Source organism: Herpailurus yagouaroundi, unplaced genomic scaffold, assembly GCF_014898765.1.
Source record: "Herpailurus yagouaroundi ecotype Mexico unplaced genomic scaffold, PumYag 28, whole genome shotgun sequence".
NCBI classification, from domain to species: Eukaryota; Metazoa; Chordata; class Mammalia; order Carnivora; family Felidae; genus Herpailurus; species Herpailurus yagouaroundi.
The window spans coordinates 155,436,728-155,461,993 of record NW_024412376.1 but is presented as its reverse complement, the minus strand read 5'-3'; the positions used below and the strand labels follow the sequence as shown (position 1 = coordinate 155,461,993).

The 25,266-nt window shown below is 43.8% G+C and overlaps 1 protein-coding gene across 1 annotated transcript; it reads right to left on the bottom strand.

Annotated features, from left to right (window-relative positions):
• Window positions 1-7,322: 7,322 nt before the first annotated feature.
• On the bottom strand, window positions 7,323-25,266 carry QDPR (quinoid dihydropteridine reductase). Its single transcript, XM_040487399.1, has 7 exons — window positions 25,120-25,266; window positions 22,600-22,692; window positions 18,901-18,997; window positions 16,294-16,434; window positions 12,127-12,235; window positions 10,854-10,937; window positions 7,323-7,835 (listed from the first exon to the last, which is right to left on the bottom strand). The coding sequence occupies exons 1-7, from the start codon at window positions 25,216-25,218 to the stop codon at window positions 7,730-7,732; spliced, it is 729 nt and encodes a 242-aa protein (XP_040343333.1). The 5' UTR covers window positions 25,219-25,266; the 3' UTR covers window positions 7,323-7,729.

Sequence of the window (25,266 nt, the reverse complement as noted above, 5' to 3'; positions counted from 1 at the left end):
ATAAAACGAAGGAATTCACCCCAAAAGAAAGAGCAGGAAGAATCAACAGCCAGGAACTTAACCAACACAGAAACAAGCAAGATGTCTGACCTAGAATTTAGAATCACGATAATAAGAATACTAACTGGAGTTGAAAATAGATTAGAACACATTTCTGCAGAGATAAAAGAAGTAAAAGCTAGTCAGGATGAAATAATAAATGTTATAACTGACCTGCAATCTCGAAAGGATGCCACGGTGGCTAGGATGGATGAGCCAGAACAGGGAATCAGCGATACAGAAGGCAAACTTACAGAGAATAATGAAGCAGACAAAAAGACAGAGATGAAGGCAAAAGAGCATGATTTAAAAATTAAAGAAATCAGTGACTCATTAAAGAGGAACATCAGAATCATAGGGGTCCCAGAAGAGGAAGAGAGAGAAATAGGGGTAGAAGGGATATGTGAGCAAATCATAGCAGAAAACTTTCTTAACCTGGGGAAAGACACAAACATGAAAATCCAGGAAGCACAGAAGACTCCCATTAGATTCAATAAAACCCACCATCAACAAGGCATATCATAGTCAAATTTACAAAATATTCAGGAGAGAATCATGAAAGCAGCAAGGGAAAAAAAGTCCTTATCCTACAAGGGAAGACAGATCAGGTTTGCAGCAAACCTATCTACAGAAACGTGGCAGGTCAAAAAGGAGTGGCAGGATATATTCAATGTGCTGAATCAGAAAAATATGTAGCCAAGAATTCTTTATCCAGCAAGGCTGTCATTCAGAATAGAAGGAGAGATAAAAAGTTTCCCAGACAAACAAAAATTAAAGGAGTTTGTGACTACTAACCCAGCCCTGCAAGAAATTTTAAGGGGGACCCTCTTAAGAGACAAAAGATGAAAATAAATAAATACATACATACATACATACCAAAGGCAACATAGAAAGGACCAGAGAACACCACCAGAAACTCCAACTCTACAAGCAACATAATGGCAATAAATTCGTATCTTTCAGTACTCACTCTAAATGTCAATGGACTCAATGCTCCAATCAAAAGACATAAGGTAACAGAATGGATAAGAAAATAAGACCCATCTATATGTTGTTTACAAGAGACCCACTTTAGACCTAAAGACACCTTCAGATTGAAAGTAAGGGGATGGAGAACCATCTATCATGCTAACGGTCAACAAAAGAAAGCTGAAGTAGCCATACTTATATCCAACAATCTAGACTTTAAAATAAAGACTGTATCAAGAGATGCAGAAGGGCATTATATCATAGTCAAGGGGTCTATCCACCAAGATGTAACAATTGTAAACATTTATGTGCCAAATGTGGAAACACCCAAATATATAAATCAATTAATCACAAACATAAAGAAACTCATTGATAATAATACCATAATAGTAGGGGACTTCAACACCTCACTTACAACAATGAACAGATCATCTATTCAAAAAAATCAACAAGGAAACAATGGCTTTGAATGACACACTGGACTAGATGGACTTAGCAGATATATTAAGAACATTTCATCCTAAAGCAGAGGAATAGACATTCTTCTCCAGTGCACATTGAACATTCTCCAGAACAGACCACATACTGGGACACAAATCAGCCCTCAACAAGTACAAAAAGATCGAGATCATACTGTGCATATTTTCAGACCACAACACTACGAAACTCAAAATCAACCACAAGAAAAAATTTGGAAAGGTAACAAATACTTGGAGACTAAATCACATCCTACTAAAGAATGAATGAGCTAACCAAGAAGTTAAAGAAGGACTTAAAAAGTTCATGGAAGCTAATGAAAATGATAACACCACAACCCAAAACTTCTGGGACGCAGCAAAGGCAGTCATAAGAGGAAAGTATATAGCAATCCAGGCCTTCCTAAAGAAGGAAGAAAGATCTCAAATACACAACCTAACCTTACACCTTCAAGAACTGGAAAAAGAACACCAAATAAAACCCAAAACCAGCAGAAGACAGGAAATAATAAAGATTAGAGCAGAAATCAATGCTATCGAAACCAAAAAAACAGAACAGATCAATGAAACCAGAAGCTGGTTCTTTGAAAGAATTAACAAAATTGATAAACCACTAGCCACTTTGGTCAAAAAGAAAAAGAAAAAGAAAAAGAAAAAGGAAAAGGAAAGGCCCCAAATAAATAAAATCAAGAATGAAAGAGAAGAGATCACAACCAACACAGAAAAAATAAAAACAATAATAAGAGAATATTATAAGCAATTATATGACAATAAAATGGGCAATCTGGAAGAAATGGGGCAAATTCCTAGAAACACGTACACTACCAAAACTGAAACAGGAAAAAATAGAAAATTTGAACAGACCTATAACAAGTAAAGAAATCGAATTACTAATCAAAAATCTCCCAAAAAACAAGAGTCCAGTCCAGGGCCAGATGGCTTTCCAGGAGAATTCTACCAAATATTTCAGGAAGAGTTAAAACCTATTCTCTTGAAGCTGTTCCAAAAAATAGAAATGGAAGGAAAACTTCCAAACTCTTTCTATGAAGCCAGCATTATCTTGATTCCAAAACCAGAGACCCCACTAAAAAGGAGAACTATAGACCAATTTCCCTAATGAACATGGATGCAAAAATCCTCAACAAGATATTAGCCAACCGGATATCCAACAATACATTAAAAACATTATTCACCACGACCAAGTGGGATTTATACCTGGGATGCAGGGCTGGTTCAATATCTGTAAAACAATTAACGTGATTCATCACATCAATAAAAGGACAAAAACCATATGATCCTCTCAACAGATGCAGAGAAAGCATTTGACAAAATACAGCATCCTTTCTTGATAAAAAACCCTCAAGAAAGTAGGGGTAGAAGGAGCATACCTCGAGATCATAAAAGCCATATATGAACGACCTAACGCTAATATCATCCTCAATGGGAAAAAACTGAGAGTTTTCCCCGTAAGGTCAGGAACAAGACAGGGATGTCCACTCTCGCCACTGTTATTCAACATAGTATTGGAAGTCTTAGCCCCTGCAATCAGACAACACAAAGAAATAAAAGGCATCCAAATCGGCCAGGAGGTCAAACTTTCACTCTTCGCAGATGACATGATACTCTATACGGAAAACCCAAAAGATTCTACCAAAAAAACTACTAGAACTGATTCATGAATTCAGCAAAGTTGCAGGATATAAAATTCATGCACAGAAATCGGTTGCATTCCTATACACCAACAATGAAGCAACAGAAAGAGAAATCAAGGAATTGATCCCATTTACAGCTGCACCAAAAACCATAAAATACCTAGGAATAAATCTAACAAAAGAGGTGAAAAATCTATACACTGGAAACTATAGAAAGCTTATGAAAGAAATCAAAGGAGACACAAAAAAATGGGAAAATATTCCATGCACCTGGATAGGAAGAATATTGTTACAATGTCGATACTACCCAAAGCAATCTACATATTCAATGCAATCCCTATCAAAATAACACCAGCATTCTTCACAGAGCTAGAACAAATAATCCTAACATTTGTATGGAACCAGAAAAGACCCCAAATAGCCAAAGCAATCTTGAAAATGAAAACCAGGGGCGCCTGGGTGGCTCAGTCGGTTAAGCAACCGACTGCGGCTCAGGTCATAATCTCGCAGTTTGTGAGTTCGAGCCCCGCGTCGGGCTCTGTGCTGACAGCTCAGAGCCTGGAGCCTACTTTGGATTCTGTGTCTCCCCCTCTCTCTACACCCCACCCCCCCCCCTGGTGTGTCTCGCCCCCTCACAATAATAAACAAACGCTAAAAAAAAATTTTTTTAATTAAAAAAAAAAAAAGAATGAACCTGGACCACTTTATTACACCATACAAAAAATAAACTCAAAATGGATGAAAGACCTAAATGTAAGACAGGAAGCCATCAAAATCCTTGAGAGGAAAGCAGGCAAAAGCCTCTTTGATCTTGGCTGCAGCAACTTCTTACTCAACACATCTCTGGAGGCAAGGGAAACAAAAGCAAAAATGAACTACCAGGACCTCATCAAAATAAACAGCTTCTGCACAGCAAAGGAAACAATCAGCAAAACTAAAAGGCAACTGACGGAACAGGAGAAGATATCTGCAAACGACATATCAGATAAAGGGTTAGTATCCAACATCTATAAAGAACTTATCAAACTCAACACCCAAAAAACAAATAATCCAGTGAAGAAATGGGCAAAAGACATGAATAGACACTTCTCCAAAGAAGACATCCAGATGGCCAACAGGCACATGAAAAGATGTTCAACACCACTCCTCATCAGGGAAATACAAATCAAAACCACAATGAGATACCACCTCACACCGGTCAGAACGGCTAACATTTACAACTCAGGCAACAAATGTTGGCAAGGATGTGGAGAATGGAAACTCCACATTGCATTGGTGGGAATGCAAACTGTTGCAGCCACTCTGGAAAACAGTATGGAGATTCATTAAAAAATTAATGGAACTACCCTACAACCCAGCAATTGCCCTACTAGGTATTCATCCAAGGGCTACAGGTGCGCCGTTTTGAAGGGGCACATGCACCCCCGTGTTTATAGCAGCACTGTCAACAATAGCCAAAGGATGGAAAGAGCCCAAATGTCCCTCAATGGATGAATGGATAAAGAAGATGTGGTGTGGGTGCGCATATATATATATATATACACATATATATATACACACATATGTACGTATATATATATGTATGTTATGTATGTATGATGGAGTATTACTCAGCAATCAAAAAGTATGAAATCTTGCCATTTGCAACTACGTGGCTGGAACTGGAGGTTATTATGCTAAGTGAAATTAGTCAGAGAAAGACAGAAATCATATGGCTTTGCTCAGATGAGGACTTTAAGAGACAAAACAGATGAACATAAGGGAAGGGAAACAAAAATAATATAAAAACAGGGAAGGGGACAAAACAGAAGAGACTCTTAAATATGGAGAACAAACAGAGGGTTACTGGAGGGATTGTGGGAGGGGGAATGGGCTAAATGGGTAAGGGGCACTAAGGAATCTACTCCTGAAATCATTGTTGCAGTATATGCTAACTAATTTGGATATAAATTAAAAAAATAAAATTAAAAAAAAAGGCAGATGTTTGGTAATTAGATGTTTGCCCTATCATACAGATGGGTTACTCAGATAAAATTTACCTCTGCTAATTACTCTTATTCTGGGAAAGACCCCCAGGTTAGAATCTGCTATTAGTTAAGGGAGGGACAAGAGTTTCTCTTGAGCCCACTGGGTCTAGATTGCCTTCAGCTCAAAACACTCTTCATGCCAACGTGGTCCAACTTGGAGTGGCCTGTCCTTGACCCCTACAAAGTATAGTGTCAATAACGAGAAAAGACTCCTCAAATAGTTAAATATACAATTACCGGGGCGCCTGGGTGGCGCAGTCGGTTAAGCGTCCGGCTTCAGCCAGGTCACGATCTCGCGGTCCGTGAGTTCGAGCCCCGCGTCAGGCTCTGGGCTGACGGCTCGGAGCCTGGAGCCTGTTTCCGATTCTGTGTCTCCCTCTGTCTGCCCCTCCCCTGTTCATGCTCTGTCTCTCTCTGTCCCAAAAATAAAAATAAAAACGTTGAAAAAAAAAAAAGAATGGTTTTTTAAAAAAAATATATATATATATATATACAATTACCAAATAACCAAGCAACTCCACTCTATCCAAAAGAACTGAAAACGGGTACCACATAAATGCTCACAGCCCAATTTACATCAGGCAAAAGTGGACACAATCCTAATATCCACGCACAGACAGGTAAATTGTATACACCAACAATGAAAATACCATCCAGCCCCAAAAAGGAATGAAGCGCGGATACCTGCTACAACATGAACCTGGACACGTGCAAAAGGCTGCATATGGTATGATTCCACTCACATGAAATATCCAGAATACGGAATTGCATGGAGTTCACAGAGATCAAAAGCAGATTAGCAGTTGCCGGGGCCTGGTGGCACAGGAAATGGGGAGTGACTGGGTTTTTTTGTTTGTTTATTTTTGAGAGTGAGAGACAGAACGAGAGGTGGAAGGGCAGAGAGAGAAGGAGACACAGGATCCGAAGCAGCTCCAGGCTCTGAGCTGTCAGCACACAGGGCTCAAACCCACAAACCATGAGCTCGTGACATGAGCCGAAGTTGGGACGCTCAACCGACTGAGCCGACCAGGTGCCCCAAGGAGTAACTGTTTAGTGGGCATGGGGTTTAATTTTGGATGATGAACAGATTTTGGAAATAGAGTGAAGTGCAGGTTAAATAATACTGGGAAAACACTAAATGCTACTGAGTTTTTCCTTTTAAAATGTTTAATTTTTTAATTTGAATTCTACCTCAATAAAAATTGTTGTAAAGAATCAAAAAGGAGGGGTGCCTGGGTTAAATGTCCAACTCTTGATTTTGGCTCAGGTCATGAGCTCAGTCTGCAGGATTAACCCCTGTGCCAGGATCCACTCCCTCTCTCTCTCTCTGTGCCCTTCCTCTGCTGGTGCTCTCTCTCGCTCTCTCTCAAAATAAATATTAAAAAAAAAAAAATCAAAAAAGAAAACACATAGTAAAGTCCTTTAAAAACAGCAGCCACTGGTGACTGGGCTTCTGGGCTTTGTTATGCCCCTTACTGGCAATGAGGGGAGTAAGTTCTTTCCCTGGATGTTTCCGCATCTGCACAATGGCCAGGATGGATCAGATCACTCATTCTCCATTGGTACAGCCACTATCGGCTTCGTGGAGCACTGTTCTAAATACACAGGGCCATCCTGGCGCCCCCGGATTCTGATCTGCCCAAGCAGGAACGGTGCCCGTGTTTTTGTGGTGAAAAAGCTGATCTCAGACAGAGCCCGCCCCCTTCCCATGACTACATCCATCAATGACTGTATTTTAAGCCACAGTTGATTACAGAAGACAACATCATAAATGAAGTGCATTTATTAGGAAGATAAACTCCAAATAATGAGTAGCTCGGAAGTACACTTGGCAACCTCACAGGACAAGGTATCTTAACAGAGTCCACGGGATTTTGCTTACACCACAAAAGGAGTTTTTTTTGTTTTTGTTTTTGTTTTTTTCAACGTTTATTTTTGCGACAGAGAGAGACAGAGCATGAACGGGGGAGGAGCAGAGAGAGAGGGAGACACAGAATCAGAAACAGGCTCCAGGCTCTGAGCCATCAGCCCAGAGCCCGACGCGGGGCTTGACCTCCCGGATCGCGAGATCGTGACCTGGCTGAAGTCGGACGCTTAACCGACTGCGCCACCCAGGCGCCCCACAAAAGGAGTTTTAAGGCAGTTCAATTTGGCGGCTACAAACACGATGTGTGTGATATAAACAGAACATTCAAAACTAAGGCCCCCCAAACGTCCCCAGTATCAACACATCTCTGAACTAGTCAGGTCGACAGACCCTGTTCAGGACAGAATCCAAGTCTCAAATGCAATTCAGAAGGACGCAGACCCAGAGGCTCTGCTGGATACCTCCTAAACTTGCGCAGCTAACAGACTGTCTGTGCTATCACAGGCCTCCACCCTCATACCTTCTTATTTCACATGAACATTTTACACTGTCCTGGGAGAACAACGCACATTAGGAGAGAGGACAACAGGACTCAGTATCTCATACCACAAACCAGATGACAGAAAACAAAGGACCTACACGGACACACTGAGAGAAACAACTTTTCTGGCAGGTCTCCGGCAGGCAAGGAGACAAAGCTTAAAAATATGCCAGGGTGAGCTCCGTCTTTCCCTCCGTGGTTACCACCTGGATGAGGCTCCCCGAGTTCGGTCGGTTTTTCTCTATGATCCAGTCGTGGAAGGTTCTAGAACAAAGAAGATAAGCTTTACATTTTCAAAGCAAAACTCTCGACAACACATGCTTATATTCACAGCAGTGGCTTGGAGGAAGAGGACAGTAGCAGCAACTGTGAAAAAGCCACAGGGACACATAGCCAGGTCCCCAGTGCCCGCAGTGCTCCTTCTAATGTCCAAGTGGCAGCATTCGGTGAGACTTTAACTTTGGTTTTTGCATTTTGCTTCGTTGTTAGAATCCTTTACAACACAGTAATATGATTTTAAGCGATTTTAAAAAGACTGAAATTAGTTACTTCTAAGAGAAAGACACGTACATACACAATATTTTTATTTGAGCAAGTGCGTACACAAACAAGCAGAGGAGTAGCAGAGGGAGGGAGAGAATCTCAAGAAGGCTCCACACTCAACACAAAGCCTGACTCAGGGTTTGATCTCACAACACCAGGATCATGACCTGAGCCGAAATCAAGAGTCGGACGCTCAACTGAGTCACCCAGGAGGCCCGAATGTGCACAATTCTTTATACTTTCCCATGTTACCTTTCCAGAAATTTAAAAGAAATTCATTCACTTTTTTTTTAAGCAACCATTCATAGAACACCACTGCAATGGGAAAAGATAACAAAACAAAAAAAAAAAAAAAAAAAGACTATTACAATAAAATATGTGAAGTGCAGGAATGGGGGAATTAATTACGCTGCATGCAGGGAAGGAACCCTGCCTGGGAGAGTTGGGAAGGCCTCCTCTAAGAAGACAGGAATTAAAAAAGGGCACAGCAAATTCACAAGATGCAACAAGTACCTGGTAATTTTTTTAATGTTTATTATTTTTGAGAGAGAGAAAGAGAGAGAAAGACACGAGTGTGAGCAGGGGTGGGGGGAGGGGGGAGAGGGAGACACCGAATCCGAAGCAGGCCCCAGGCTCCCAGCCATCAGCACAGAGCTCAACGTGGGGCTCAAACTCACACACCCCAAGACCATGACCTGAGCCGAAGTCGGACGCTTAACTGACTGAGCCACCCAGGTGCCCCACAAGTAGCTGACAATTTTCACACAAAACATTTACATTTGAGTACTTGGTCCCCTTGGGCAACCCACCAGCTAGGACTCCGGACCTTCTTCCACTAGGAAGCACTCAGGAGTTTCTGGGATATACTTTGGTAGTGACCAGCAGCCTGCTAGACCAGAGCCGATGTTTAACTGTCAAGCCATTCAAGATCCCACTCCAAGGGCTGAACAAGCCAAAGGCAGTCATTCCATAGACCCAACAGCAAAGCACTGCTAAAACTCCCCCAAAGTCCCATCCACGTTGTGACCCATCTCTGGGGCGGGGCGGGGCTTAGGGATGGCTCTGAGGGAGACCGGTCAGATGGCTGGATGTGAAGGGGAGCATGCGTTACTCATGCATGTTTTAAACTGTCTTAGTTCGTCTTCATTAGCGGTCTGCAGTAGACAAGGGAAACACCATCATAACCACGGAGAGCAAAGGCTAACACACTCCAGACATTCAAAGTACATTTCATGCCAAACTTCATGTGAGTTTTCAAATCCCACAAAGGTGCCATGATTTCTGGAACAGAGGGTGGCTGGGACTCCACTACTTGGCACTAATTCAGAAACGTGACCCCCGATGGATCCATCTAGAATCCAGGTCATAGACGCTACTGGAAATACTGGCTTTTACAAAGAAGCTCAAATGCAAAACACAATTCAAAACTTGGTAGGCAGAAGTAACTGTGGGCCTAGTTAAGACCACAGGCCCTGCGGTCATACTGCCTGGGTCAAATCCTGGCTCTGCTATGTGATCTAGGGCATGTTATTCATCCCCCTTGCCCCCCATGCCTCAAGTCCCCAAATCTTAAACACAGATGACAGGCCTTCCCTCAGTGACTTGCTATGAACATTAAATAAGATTATAGTTAGGGGCACCTGGGTGGCTCAGCTGGTTAAGCATCTGACTCTTGATTTAGGCTCAGGTCATGATCTCACAGTTCGTTGAATTCAAGCCCTGTGTCGGGGAGTGCAGAGCCTGATTGGGATTCTCTCTCTCTCTCCCTCTTGGGATTCTCATTCTCTGTCTCCCTCTCTCTCTCTCTCTCTCTCTCTGCACCTCCCCCACTCTCTCTCAAAAATAAGTAAACTTAAAAAAAAAAGATAACAGTTAAAAAATGGTGCATGATGGCACATAACAAGTGCTCCATAAATACTGGTTCCAAACATAAAAGTCCCAAATGCCTCTCAACTTAATTAAAATGAGATGTAATAGCAGGCCAGAAGCACATCCCAAACTTTGCAAACATCTTGTACACAGCTGTCGAAGCAGCAGACACACCAGCTCTTTGGGGTAAGGCTGTCTCCCGCGTGGGGAGGGCAAGGACATCTTCTTCATCTCCCTGTCCCGGGGCCTAGCCCAGCACCTGGCCCACAGTGGGTGCTTGGGGAATACGTACTTACCACATGGAGGGTGTGGGGAACTGAGATCCAGACAAACACAAAAGAGTGAGAAAGCTAACTCCTTCTCCATGATCTTCAAATGCCACCCATATCCACAAATGGGTGAATGTGATTCAGGAACAAAGGACACTCTCTGTGGGTCTGTGGCTCAGCACTAACTCAGACACAGGAGCCCAGATGTTCCCTAGATCACCATCTGACTCCCACACTGCTGCTCCTCGTTAGCAGAGACAATGTTACCAGGAACAGAGGTTTACCGAGCACTTACTACAGGTCAGACATCGTGCCAAGCGCTACCACATTTAATCCTCCTGGTAATTATGGATTCCATTATTCAGAAGGGGAAACTGAGGCCTAGAGCAGTCAGGCCATCCTCAGGCTGGCCAGCTCAAGATTCATGTCAGCACTGTCAACCCCTCCTGAGACTAACTCTGATGTGTCACATACCCTCCAGAGGCCTGGGAACCTCCCAAAGCCACCTGCACTGGGGAGCTAAGAGAACACAGCCTAGTCTGTAAAAGGCAGAGAGATGGGGCTGGAAGCTGCCTGTTACCGACAGTATGTCAATACTCACTCAACCAGGAACTCCAAGGGCGTCCAGGAACTGAAATCAGCCTCGGGCATTGATTTCCTGTTCATCGGGGTATCCAGGGTAACCCTGCAGTGCACAGAGACAAGCCTGTTGTGTGTGCCTCCCTTCTGTAAGAATTATAGCTGCCCAGTCCTCCTTAGCCAAGAAAATGCAATGTGAGCCTTTGGCACCAAGGGTGGCCGCATTTACATGGGGAGATCACAGGAGGACAGACAGAGGCCAGGAAGCCCTCCACATATACAGAGATCACGTCCGAGCATAATTCAGTGAAGTGCTCTGTGACTCACCCTTCAGGAAGACAGGAACAAAACAAAAGAGCCTTTTTAAAAATACAGTTTTGCCTTTTCTTAAACATAGTCTTTATTAAAGTAAACTGCTTTGCAATTTGTATCTTCTTCACTCCCTAAAATGTAGCAGACTCATTTCTCTCGATTTTTAAAGTGTAATAATAATATTTCTTTAAATAGGGGAAAAAGACAGCCTCATCCTTCGTTCTGGGACTGTTTCCTATGAAACCTTATGATTTTCAGCAAGAGGCTACAGAACTCAGATATGTAGGACTCTCCCAAGAACATTCAGGCCTCAGAAATCATTCAAAATAGCTGGGGGAGCAGGTCACGGAATCACAGAAGCTCACAAACAAAAGGGAGCTGGAAAGCCCTGTGCCCTAGCAGGTCCCGACGTCCCTTTTAGAACTACAGGCAAGAGACAAGCCAGTTGGTGCTGGGATCCTTCCAGCAGGAAGGAACCCCACCTCCAAAGCATCTGCCTTGCCTGGGGCCAGTGACAGGGACCTTCTTCCAGGTCACAAATAGGAACGTGTCCCAGTTTCCCATATTCTCCCTCAGACACCACTGTCCCCACCTCCCCCCCACCATACACACACACACACAAATACACACATGCAAAGACTAAAGTACAATCTCTCTTCCACTGGCCTTACAATGACTTGAAAGAATACAAATATTAAAAAGAAATGCATAGACTACTTTTAATAAGGAGGGACAGAGGGACAGATGGAGGGAAGGAAAGAAAACAAGGAAGAGGAAGACAGACAGACAGACCCGTCCCACCAGCCAACCACTCTGGACAGCCTGGGACGCTCCAACATCTGAAGAAGTATCTTTAGGGCCTCTGGCGAATGTGAGAAGCCAAGGTGACAGGACACACAAGTCCCCGGTGAAGAGCTACTCAAATGTTAAGTCCTGGCAGCGAGGCAGAGGCGGGGAGTGAGCGGGGAGCCCCGACCACTTACGGGAGCACGGCGATGGCCGCAGAGCCGGAGGGCATGCCGCTGTTCTTTCCGGCGAGGCTCTGGCAGAGCTGATGAACAGCACCCTTGGCCATGCCGTAGCCAATCATCCCTGGGGAGGGGGAAGAAAACAGTTCAGTGACCGGTGGCCACCACTAGTGTGTCCAGAGAACCCCACGGCAGGATGGGAAGAGAGAAGGATGGACACCTGTGGAGAGAAAGTGAAAGGGACATAGTATTCAAGGGCACCTACTATTCACCTGGCAGTTGGGATTTACCGTAAAAACCATGAGGTTCATCTTATTTTACTGCTGAGCCAACGGGGAGGCACCGTCAGGGTGAGTAACGTGCCCAGGCTCACACGCAGACTTGCACCGAGGCTAGAGGCCAGGCAAGAGCTGCGTCTAAACCCTCAGGTCGGTAACTTGTGGGCGAGATGGAGCACTCATCCGGAATGCACGCTGCCCAAGTTCAAATCCCAGTTCTTCCACTTACCACTACAGAAATCCCAGGCAAGTTCTCAAAACCTTTCTAAGCTTGGGTTACCCCATCTGTAAAATGGGGATAAAGTACTTAATTGCGGGCTCAGCACAGGGTAGGTGCTCCCTAAATGTTTCCCATCAAATTAACAGAAGTAATATGCCCTGGAGTCCCACCCGCTGTTTAAAGTATAGCGATTGAGCAATTTCCACGTGAGTATACATGCTACCTATTAATTTTCCTTTCCTCCCGCTGGCCAATCACTGTTTGCTGACTGAATGAAGAAGCAAGGCATGTCTTTTACTAGGACCAGTTTCTATGTCCCCCACAGCACCGAGCTGTGGATTCTCACTAACCAACAACAAAGAAGCATGGTTAGTTGTTGCAGACACCTCTCCTCCTCCTGAAAACCACTGTTTCTTTCAAAGATCAGCAGCCTCCTTAAAAAAAAAAAAAAACCCAGCGCACATGCTGTTCAAAGTGTAACAGATGAGGAGGCCTCAAAGGTCCAGGGGGAGGTGGGGATCACAGCCCAGCCGAGGAACCAATCACTAACCTCTTCAACAGCCACCCTGAATTGCAAAAGAGGGTCAAGGTCTCAAACAGTTATTTAGAAGCACAAGAAGGTTTCACCATCTCTGGCTTCTCTGTTTAATCAGGGGCAGGAGGCCAACAGTGATATAAAGATTTACCTCTGCACGACTGAAATAAATCAATGTACAAATCTTATTCATCCAGCCCCAGTCCCCAGCAGACGCCCAGGGGCCCCTCTTCATTCTATTCAAACAATATGATGCAGAAAGAAACAAGCAACCAGCAACAAGCTACCGGCATCCGCGGGATTCTACATGATGTTGGTAAGAGGGTCATTTGCAAGATGCAAAAAAAAAAAAAAGCATTCATTAAAAAGATAAATACTTTTCCTCTCAATATAAAATGATCAATGTAGTCCCTAAGGACTGATTCCCAAACACAGCACAGATCCCTAAGTGGTCAACAAGTGATTGCCATCAATTCTGATAGTTTATAGTCCAAGAGACAGGAGACAGTCTATAAATAACAAGCCTGAACACAGGAGTGTGGGGTTTTCTGAGTACCTTTCCAAGTGAACACTTTCCAGTTTTGAACAACCCTTCTTGTGATGAAGGACCACTAAGCCCGTCTGTCATTTGTTTCTGGACTATATACATAGATTTCCCTAGATGACTCCGGGATCGGAATCGAAGTTAAAACATTTCATAACTCAAATAAATTTAACAACATCTAACTAAGAACTTAAAGATGAACAAGCTTATTAACATCTAAAGCAGAAATAGTTGGGTTTTTTAAAGTCTGGAATAAATAACAAAAGTTCACATTTACTACTGACTCTATAATCTTTCTAAGCCATTAAGAGATTTGCAAGTCACAACCACCATATAGAGGAGGTAGTATTATTTATCCCCATTTTACAGATGGCAAAACTGAGGCTCAGAGAGGTTAAGTAATTTGCCAAATATTACACAGTAAGTGGCAAAACCACAACAGAAAACCAACCTGGGTAGTTCTAGAACCTCCCTTTTTTTTATATATAAGTTTATTTATTTTGAGAGAGAGACAGCAAGCATGAGCGTGGGAGAAGCAGAGAGAAAGGGAGAGAAAGAATCCGAAGCAAGCTTCGTGCTGCCAGCACAGAGCCCAATGTGGGGCTCAATTTCACGAACCATGAGATTATGACCTCAGATGAAATCAAGAGTCGGACCCTCAACCAAGTCACCCAGGTGCCCCCAGAACCTGCAATCTTAACCAGTATCCAAAACTATAAATAAAAAAGATATTTAAAGACCAAAACAAAGAAAAAGACTATTTCATCCTTTAGAAAAATTAGTCTTTTAGTTGTAAGGTTTTCTTTTTTAAATGTCAAGCCATTACTCATTTTTCTATTCACTTTCTACTGGCTCTGCCCTATGTCACCTTTGATAAAAACCAGATCTCAACCAAACCAACATCGAACATTTACACAGCTTTAATTATTGGAATAGCCATGGGCCTATAAGATCACATGCTCTGAGAAATCTAATGAGAACGTGAGTGGCAGGAAATTGTTAATTTATTAAGAGGACTCATAGTTCAGTGACTTACATTAAAATTGAAAAGGTGCTCCAGATCTCTACCGCTTACTAAAGAGACCCCCAAAAAATTCCCCTCCTTTGTTTTTAACGTTTATTTATTTTTTAGAGAGAGAGAGGGTGCGTGTGAGTGGGGGAGGGGCAGAAAAAGAGGGAGACAGAGGATCCAAAGCAGGCTCTGCGCGGGCAGCAGAAAACCCATGTGGGGCTTGAACTCATGACCATGAGATCAAGATTCGAGGCAAAGTCAGTTGCTTAACCAGCTGAGCCACCCAGGCACCCCATCCCCTCCTTTTTGTAAAGAAGAGTTTACTTAGGTGGTCGACGTAGACACTTTCCACCTCCCTGTGCTGTCCCCAACCCCACTTAAATTTCGTTAGCCTCATTCCAAAGGGAGTGCTACGGGTTGAATCGTATCCCCCCTCCCACTCCCAAATTCATGTGTTGACATCCTAAACTTCAGTATCTCAGAAGGTGATTGTATTTGGAGACAGGGTCTTTAAAGAGGTAATTAAGTTAAAATGAGGTCTTTAGAGCGGGCCCTAATGCAATCTGACTGGTCTCCTTACAAGACAAGGACATGAGGACACAGACACATGCAGAGGGACATCCATGTGAGGACACAGGGGAAGACGGCCATCTGCAAGCCAAGGAGAAAGGCTCCAGAAGAAACCAAACCTTCCCACACCTTGATCTCAGACTTTCCAGCCTCCAGGAACTGTGAGAAAATAAATTTCTGTGTTTAAGCCCTGCAAACCATGGTCCGTTTTCATGACAGTCTCCCAGGAAATACACGGAATAAAAATGCAAAGGAAATCACGGTTCTGTTCTGATGCAGCATAAGAAGCACACAATTCAGAAACAATCAGGGTTTTAGTTCAAAGTGTAATTACAGCTTACTTATTACATAATGACAAGGTCCTAAACCTAAGTTCTAGTTCGCTTCCCTGTAAATGAAAAAGGTAGTAACAGTCCACCGCAGGATTAAATGAGAATATATGTGAAAGGAAAGAGCAACTATGAGAAGACTCGGCAAGTGGTGGGCATTGTATATATATCGACGCCTCTCATGCCTCACAGTTACGCTTCAGGGAGGTGTTACTGCCATTTACGATTAAAGAAACTAGAGCAGAATTTGGTCAAAGACCTCAAATAATCTGTTCAAAGCCACTCAACTAAAGTGAAGAATCCACAGTCAGCTCTCTTACCGAAAGCCCCACCATTTCCAGGGGCTGAGCTGCTTCTCAGGGACACACGAACACAGGGTGATGAAGATACAACTTATTTATTAACTGATTAGTATCCACCTCCTCACCATTCATGCCCTGGGTGGATCCCAGATGAATGGAGTGGTGGGAGTCCCAGATTACAGGACTCTGCACCCACCATGCACATGAAGACAATGCAAACAGAAGGGGTCAAGAGTCCTACCCCTAAAAAAAGCCAGGAAGCACACTCCACCCAGCTGTAAAGCCTCCTGGAGGCTAAAGGGCTCCCAGGTCCCTCACCTAAGGAAGCATCCAGCAGCCCAGGGGGCAAGGGCAAGCGCTCCCATTTCACACACTGGGAAACGAAGGCCTACCGGGAGTCCCGTCCAGGGCGGCCTTGGCACCAGCCAAGGTGAGGAGGCCTCCTTCTTTGAGGTGCCTGGTGGCCAGGTGGCTGGAGATGATCGACGTCCACACGCTCTGCTTCCACATCAGGTCACAGTTTTTAAAGAGAGCTGAATGAGAAAACAACATGTGAGCTGAGCATTCACAGGCAAGAGACTGAAAGGTAAGCTCCACTCACGGCGTCCCATGAGGAGGCGTTGACAGCCACTCCTGCTCTCTCAGTCCCTGACTACAAGGTCCAGTACAAAACAGCACAGGGCCGTGGTCAGAGAGACCTGGGTTTGGATCCAGGCCATGTGACTACCTGAGTCTCAAGTTTCCTCACCTGTAAGGTGGTTAAAATTTCAGCCAATAAATGAGCACTGTTAACAAATAGGCTGAACTGGCTTTAACTCAGAAATTGTTCTACCTTATGAAGGACAGTAGATTTGTAATAAGAACCTACACGTCTAAGTCAAGTTTTACCTGTGATCAATCTGAGGCACTTATACTGCATGGACATAAAGAGGGTTCTTATAGAGCACATTTTTTTATGGCTGAAAGTTGAATGCCAGCTTTAAAGACTCTTTAGAAGAAAGCTGCTCAGACAATCATTTCATGCTTATTTTAATCCTCTGACCTTGCCCAAGACATGGTGGGGAATAAGTGGTAACGTGATCACATCACCAGCTAGGCAAGACACCCAGAATCCAGAAAGCAATCCCTCCTGATACCAGAGGAGGGGTCTTCAGTAAGTGATAACCAAGGTATTACATTTCCCGGCTACAAAGAACTAGACAAAAACAAAAGTATGGATCCACATTTATCAATTCTTGTTCCCGAAACACACAGAAGGCCATCAGGGTGTTCAGCCAACCTGATCACCCCACAAAATACCAATTTTATATTTAACTGATTTCACAGAATATCAATTCCTTTTTAAAGAGCTTTGACTTTGTGGGTTCAAACCCCGCGTCGGGCTCGACACTGACAGCTCAGGGCCTGGAGCCTGCTTCAGATTCTATGTCTCTCTCTCTCTCTCTGCCTCTCCCCTACTCACGCTGTCTCTCTCTCAAAAATAAATAAATATTTTAAAAATTAAAAAAAAGAGCTTTGAATGATAAACATAGAAGGAATAACAAAATTTAAAAACTGCTGACTCAGGCAGAGATTATCAACGGAGGCTTAAAACCAATAGGTTTGGGGAATTTGAGACCCTCAAGGTGCTTAAAAATAGGATACTCACATGATGCCGAAGTAGCATCCCACGGATCACTTACTAATCGCAAACAGAAAAACGTACCTTTACGATGGAAGTCTGCCGCTACCACCCTAATCAAGCACCGTTTGGCATCACTATGGATCGGTACAGTGATCTGACAGGGTAAGTGTCCCCACATGATGTCACAGGAAGCACATATCACTCAAGAGGAACTCTCGCTTCCAAAACATTCAACTTGAATCTAATTAAGTCTCTAGACCTAAATTCTAGTTCACAAGAAATACCATGGACAGAGGAACAGGTAAATGACACCTTACAGAAATGGCTGGACAAATTCGGTCTGTGGAACTTTCTCTGGGAAAAGTGCCCTGTCTACCACCAAGTCTATCACAAAAGAAAAAAGTAATTCTAGATTAAGAGACTAAAAATAACAACAAAATGCAATGCACAAACCCTGACTGGAAAATACATTTAGGCGGGAAAAAAACGATAAAAGAGTTGGAATAAACTGGAGAATTTGAATACAGGCTGAGTTTTATTAATCTTATGGAATTATTATTAATTTTCTTAGGTATGGTCACAGTATTAAGATAACGTAGGAGAATGAGTTTACTCCCTGAAGATACATGCAGAAGTGTGTTGAAATTCTTACTTTCAGATAGTTAACAAAAAAATACACACGCAGAATACATATGCACAAGAAAACAAGAAAGCACACATATGGCAAATGTTAATATCTGAATTTAGAGGGCACAGGGTGTTCAATGAACTGTTCTTCCAATTTTTCTGTATGTTAGAAAATTTTCATAATAAATATTGAAAAACATACTCAGCTTTAATAAATGCTCAATTTTTAGTCCTTTTTTTTGGAAATTTATTTGAGAAAGAGAAAGAGAATAGGTGCACATGCGGGTTTGAGGAGAGAGAGAGTGAGAAAGAATCCCAAGCAGGCTCCGTGCTGTCAGCCCAGAGCCCCAAGAGGGGCTCCGCCTCACAAACCATGAGATGGTGACCTGAGCTGAAATCAAAAGACAGATGCTTGACAGACTGAGCCACCCAGGTGCTCCTTGAGTCCTTCCGACTTTCAGAATGATCTATTTCATACACATCCCCCAGTTCCCACCCAGTAATAGGCCCTGAAAGACTGGGATGGAAACAATACTTATTCCATTCTGCTTCTACTTCAAACTTCAAACTTAACGTCCCTCTCCCGTAACCCCCGTTATGGGAAGTGTTTTCTTCATCCGTCAAATGGGATGTTAATCCCTACTGCACACACCTACCAAAGGTTCTGGGAGAAATACAGAAAAACCTGTCTTTGCCAGCTGGACAAAATGCAGAGCAGAATGAATGATTCACTGAGAAAAGGACTCACACTTGGATTTGGCATTGCCTCCGGCCCATCCTCCAGCCACACAAAGGATTGCGTCCACCTTCTCTTCACCCAAGAGCTTTCCGACCTCAGCTGTCACCTTAAACAAAAGGGACAAAAAAGGTGCAATAAGCAGTCAGGTAAACCCAGACTAATGTCCTTACAGATGCCTCAGTTTATTTTTCACTCGTTTTGAAGTCAGTTACCAGTACCTGGCAATTAACCCTTTGAAGATTAGAGGAAGGACCAATCTACAGTAAGCATCTTAGGCAGTGAAACCCAACTACATTTCAATGTGATTTTTAGAAAGCAATCTAGGGGCGCCTGGGTGGCGCAGTCGGTTAAGCGTCCGACTTCAGCCAGGTCACGATCTTGCTGTCCGTGAGTTCGAGCCCCGCGTCAGGCTCTGGGCTGATGGCTCGGAGCCTGGAGCCTGTTTCCGATTCTGTGTCTCCCTCTCTCTCTGCCCCTCCCCCGTTCATGCTCTGTCTCTCTCTGTCTCAAAAATAAATAAATGTTGAAAAAAAAAAAAAAAGAAAGCAATCTAGAGTCTTCTTTTGGGATGGTTAAGACATTAGCACTCCTGGAAGAGAGCAATGAATAAAGAAAAGCAGGAAAAGGTTTTTAAAAAATCACCGAGAGCTTCAATGCCCACAGCTAACCTTCCGGTCTATTTCTTTCCAGACTTTCTTCACACATCACAGAATCTCAATCTGAGATAATCTATTCTTTTCTACCCTCATTACAAACATCCCTTTAACTCCAACTCCAAACCATAAGCGCCAACAGAAAATATTTTTAAAAAGAGCAACAAAAAATAGTCAACTATACTTCATGTAAAAAAAAATATAGTCAATGGCAAAATGTTAGTAAATCCCAGGTACATGGGTGATCATTTCTCTCTTTACTTCTGTTTGAAATTTTTAAAATGTTGAAAATACATACATGTCATTTTGTTACAATTTATTAAAACAAAAATCTGGCAAGACAGGCAAGTCTGGCCATCGACCGCTTTCACATTTCTCCAGAATGGCTGAGACGACTTAACCCAAAACCATGTATCTTTGCCCATGGTAACAGTTAGTCCCCTACCTCTTTCCCCAGCAACTTCTGAAGCCTCACATCACTCCTTCAAAGAGAACGCTTTGGCAATGGAAACCAATCTTTCATCTCCCTACACCCCATACCTACATCTTTCCTTTTAAGAAATTCCTGAACTTCTGAATTCTTAAACCAAGTCCTGTTACCAAGAGCCCAGATCCCAGCTGCCAGAGTTGGCGATTTCCCAATGTCCATATGTACACACAACCTTGTACATGCTCATCTTTTCAGGGAAACATGGAGCCGGAGAAACGAGGCACCTGTTTGACTTTTACAACATCTATGCCTTTAATTCCTTCCCCTTAAATTTCGCTCTCTGCCCAATGGTTTTCCATAGACTTAATGCCTTTCTCATGTCTTCATCTCCTATCTCTAGTGAATCTCATGCCTAGGGGGTCAATTTTACATGGGTTAGGATTAAATTTCCTCTTCTGAAGCCTTAAAAACAAACACTGGAGGTCATGCTGTTTATCTGGAGCAGAAGAGCCAGTGACAGACACTGATCACAAAGAACCACAGCCAGAAGAGCCGCCACCCAAGTACCCCACAAACTCCCCATTTCTAAAAGGGAGATCAGTCAGAAACGTTTTGCGAGTGTTACAGAAGTGAAGCAAGTTGATGTGAATAAAGCACTCAGGATGATGCCTGACACAAAACTATGCCTTGTTGGGTTTTATTATTAAGCCCATTAAGGCCAATAAGTAATCATTAAGTACAGGAAACATTAGGATCAGATTAAGTAAAAACAACAAAAATCTATATTCTGGAAAGTCAGCTGGCTTTTTATATTCTAACCTCTGTGAAACCGATGCTTTAGAAAGAGTAAGTGATGGGGCGCCTGGGTGGCGCAGTCGGTTAAGCGTCCGACTTCAGCCAGGTCACGATCTCGCGGTCCGTGAGTTCGAGCCCCGCGTCAGGCTCTGGGCTGATGGCTCAGAGCCTGGAGCCTGTTTCCGATTCTGTGTCTCCCTCTCTCTCTGCCCCTCCCCCGTTCATGCTCTGTCTCTCTCTGTCCCAAAAATAAATAAACGTTCAAAAAAAAAAAAAAAGAAAAGAAAGAGTAAGTGAGCAGGAGAGTATCCTCAGTATGGGCTTTTTTCTTTCTTTTTTTTATTTTTGGACTTATACACACATATGTTTGGAGAAATGGACTGGAAGGAAATACTACAAAACATTAACTGCCTAATGGGACTAAAAATGACTTCCCCGTTCTTTTTGCTTAATTGTATTTTCTACATCATATATGTATCACCTTTAAAATTTAAAATATTCTTGGGACACCTGGGTAGCTCAGTTGGTTAAGCATCCAACTCTTGGTCTCAGCTCAGGTCATGATCTCACAGTTCGTGGGTCTGAGCCCCACATCGGGCTCCGTGCTGACAGCGTGAAGCCTGCTTGGGATTCTCTCTCTCCCCCTCTCTCTGCCTCTCCACTGCTCACATGCTCGCTCTCGCTCTGGCTCGCTCTCTCTCTCTCAAAATAAATAAATAAACTTTAGAAAAATTTTAAAACATAGCTAGTACCATTAAACATCAGACCCCCAGTAGTGTTCAGATTACTAGGGAGAATGTAACTAAACAAAAAGCAGACTCTGAGCTTACTGAAGTTGTTAGTTAAGTCTCTTATTAGGAAATCCCATGCTCTCTACTCCACCACGAGCTACCTTTTGGCCATGTCACTTAGTGTCTCATCTCCTAAGCTATAAAATAGGTCTACCCCCACCTGCCCGCCTGCCTCACTGAGTGCTTGCCTGTAAAAGTACGTCACATCACACAAAGAATAATGCGGAGATTTCCTTGGGAACATGGGCTGCAGCACTGACATGAGAACCACAGAGAGCACAGTCCCCCGTGCAGCTTAAGGGAACGGCTCTTCCAGAAAGGTCGGCCCATGTAAGAGCATCTCTGATATTTATACCAACGTGGCCATCAAACTGTCACTGTCCTTCTGGGCAGTGACACTATCACAGGGAGAAACAGGGGTATTTCACAGTTTATGTATTTATTGGACGTGTTTTACAACAAGCATATCATTGTATAATTAAAATTACCCTGTTTTGTTAGGGTTCATGCTTTGAACTAGGGAGCTCCACTTTTTAGAATGCATCCTAAATAATCAGAGATAGAGACAAAGATGTTCAGCACAGGACTCCTGATAATGGTAAAAAAGAAAAACTGCAAGCCATTTCAACGTGCAGGAAGAAGAAACTAAAGAAATTAAAAATTACATGCCGACAGAGGAGTTTTTTCAAGTGATCTGAGAAGTATTTAAATTAAGTATTAAGTTAAAAAAAAGCTGACCATAAAATATAAAATACAAGATTATCTCAACTTACAAAACTAAAAACATATAGGATGCATAGGAAAGACAAGAAAATGGGCCAAAATGTGAACAGTGAGCTAAAGAAATGGATTATGAGTAATTTATCCTCTTTATATTTTTTTCACTTTTTCCAAATTTCCCCCAATGAGCACAAATGGCTTTCATAAACAGAAAGCACTAACTGGAGAAAAAAAAAAAAAAAAAGAATGCATTACCAGAGGAAACCGCTCCCCAGGGTTTCCCTACCACAATGCTCGGTGGGTCTTTTTCTGGAATTACCTGGTCGGCCTGCTCCGTAAATGAGTCCGTCATTCTAACCACGACACTAGCACTAGCCTCTTCATTCTCCACCACGTCGATGCTGGCAACCCACTGGAGTGAAAGAGAAAACAGCTTTGGTCAAGAGACAATTAGTTGTTTTTCCAGAAAGATCCACACTCAGAAATGGGGGCAGTGTAGACAGATGAGAGGCTTAAATGAAAACCCACCAGAGATAGAGAACAAACTGAAGGCTGATGGGGGGTGGAGGAGAGGGGAAAGTGGGTGATGTGCACTGAGGAGGGCACTTGTTGGGATGAGCACTGGGTATTGTATGGAAACCAATTTGACAATATATTTTAAAACAACAACACCAGAGAAAGAATCTCACTACTGACCTCTCATACTCCTTACACACATTTGGCTTCAGCCAGTCCACTCCTTACTGAGCCCCAGCCTAGCCCATCTGCCCCCAAACACCTCACCTTCCTCCTCCACTCTCACCTCTTAAGGCAAACCCTGCACTTCCAAAGAACCCTTGACCAGAGCAAAAAAGCAAAATGGCTTTGTTTGTAAAGGGCCAGAAAGTAAATACTTTAGGCTGGCCATATGGTCTGTGTTGCATCTACTCAAATCTGCTGTTGTGATGGCAGAGCACCCCAGACAATATAAATGAAGGAGTGTGCCTACATCCAATAAAACTTCAGGCACTAAAACCCCAGAAATGTGAATTTCATGTAAGTTTCACATGGTACAAAATTCTATTTTTTTTTTATTTTTTTCCCCAACCATTTAAAAATGTGAAACCATTCTTAGTTCTTGGGTTGTACAAAAACAGACAACAGGCCTAGTCTTCCCAGGAGGACTAAAGTTTTCAGACCCCTGCCCTAGAGCACAGAGGGATGGCTTTGGGTTTGGGAATCAGACCAAAGTTTGAATCCTGGCCCTGCAAGACAGTGGCTTTCTCATAGAGGTTAACAATTAACAGGATTAATGTGAAAATTCACTGAAATGGAGCATGCTACAGCTCCTGGCACAGGTGACACACAGTTCCTACTCAGAAAGTTCCAGGGCCCTGAGGTTCACAGGACCCAGAGATATCTATCTCTACCACAAGCTATGAAGAACACAGCATCCATTTAAGAACACTCACTACTTCTATGTCACCAGCCACGGGGGGATACAGACACAAAGAAAAGGTTGTATCCCAGTCCCTCCCAGAGTTCCTAGAAATGTAGGGGTGGGGACGGGGGAGACAGAGTCCAAGGTAAATCAGCTTGTCAGATTCTGCCAAGTCAGAAATAAACCAAAGTGGCCCCAATAGGGGGAAGTGCTCCCACCGGGGAAAGGCACAGCTCTCACATCTGTAACACATGGATACCAACAGGATTCACTAAATTCAAGTTTGGGGAAGAGTAAATGAAATTAGTAAGAGTATGTGAGAACACAGTGCCTAGCCAACACTCCTAATAACACTGTCACCACCATCCACCTCCACAGACCCTGGAAGATGCCTCAAATAGTCTTCCAAGTTGAGTAAAAAGACGGTGGTGTGCTTAGAATCCATAAAAAGTCCTATACTAGAGGCTGAGCCAAAAGAAAATCCTGGAACCCTTTCTTCCTGGTCCCGGGGCTACCCTGGCCCAGGCTGCTGCTACAAACTAAAACCCCGAGGCAAAACTCCCCAGAGCTCCAGCACATTTTGTGCAAGTGACAGCTGCAGGGAGGAGACAGAGGGCGGAGTCCCCACCAGAAAAGCACTGAGCCCTCCAGAGCTGCTGGGGTCAGGGTCCCTGGCCATACGTCAGCTCCGCTCCTACTAGCCCCCTACAAGAAGCAATACCCGATTATGCAAAGTAGTTCAAATAGTCTTTCCAAAACAAAGAAGCCACCAGCATTGGTGGGGCTCAGCCTTCCAACAATCGGGTGCAAGGCTGGCTGAAGGAACCGGGGTAATTATAGCAATACTAATAGTTAACATTTAAACAGCTTTTACCACAAGTCAGATACTTTACAAGCACACCAATGATCTCATTCAATTCGCACAAGCCCCTAAGGGGTAAATACTAGTATGATCCCCATTTTAAAGACGGGGAAACTGAGGTTCGCGGGCTTTAATCAATCAGTTAACGACTAGTAACCCGCGCCACGCAGTCTAATTCCAGAGCCTTCCTTCTCATTGTCTCTCCAGATACCCTCAAGCCCGCTCCTCTTTATTCCCCTCTGGAATTCTCTCCGAAGCCATTCCAGACTTTCTGGGCCTGGCGGAGCGGGCAGCCCCATCCCCCACCTCCTTGCAGAGCAAAGGCCCCGCACCTAGGATGCGGCGTAGGCACGCACTCGTAGCCAGGAACAGAGCAATAGACCTGTGCACGCACGTGCAAGCACTCACGTCTGGCCCTGTACACGGGCCCCGGGCTTTAACCAGACTGCCCTCCAGGGTCGCACCGGTAAGCCCCTCCGCTCCCCAGTCACCAGCGTACCCGCCCGCCACCCAACCCGAAGGTGCCGCAAAGCCCCGCGGAGACCCGGCCGAATTACCCAGTTGCGGGCCCGGAACGCCTGCACGCATCGGGAGCCGAGCGCGCCCCTCCCTCCGTACACCAGCACCCGGCGCGCCTCTCCAGCGACCGCCGCCATCGCGCTCCGCCTCCCGCTCGGCTTCCGAAGCTCCGAATGCCCGGAGCC

Coding starts and splice junctions, on each gene's coding strand:
- QDPR (XM_040487399.1), bottom strand. CDS start 25,218: ATGGCGGCGGTCGCTGGAGAGGCGCGCCGGGTGCTGGTGTACGGAGGG. Junction 22,693..25,119: donor CGTTCCGGGCCCGCAACTGG/GTAATTCGGCCG, acceptor CTTTCACTCCAG/TGGGTTGCCAGCATCGACGT. Junction 10,938..12,126: donor GCGGCCATCGCCGTGCTCCC/GTAAGTGGTCGG, acceptor TGTGCACTGCAG/GGTTACCCTGGATACCCCGA.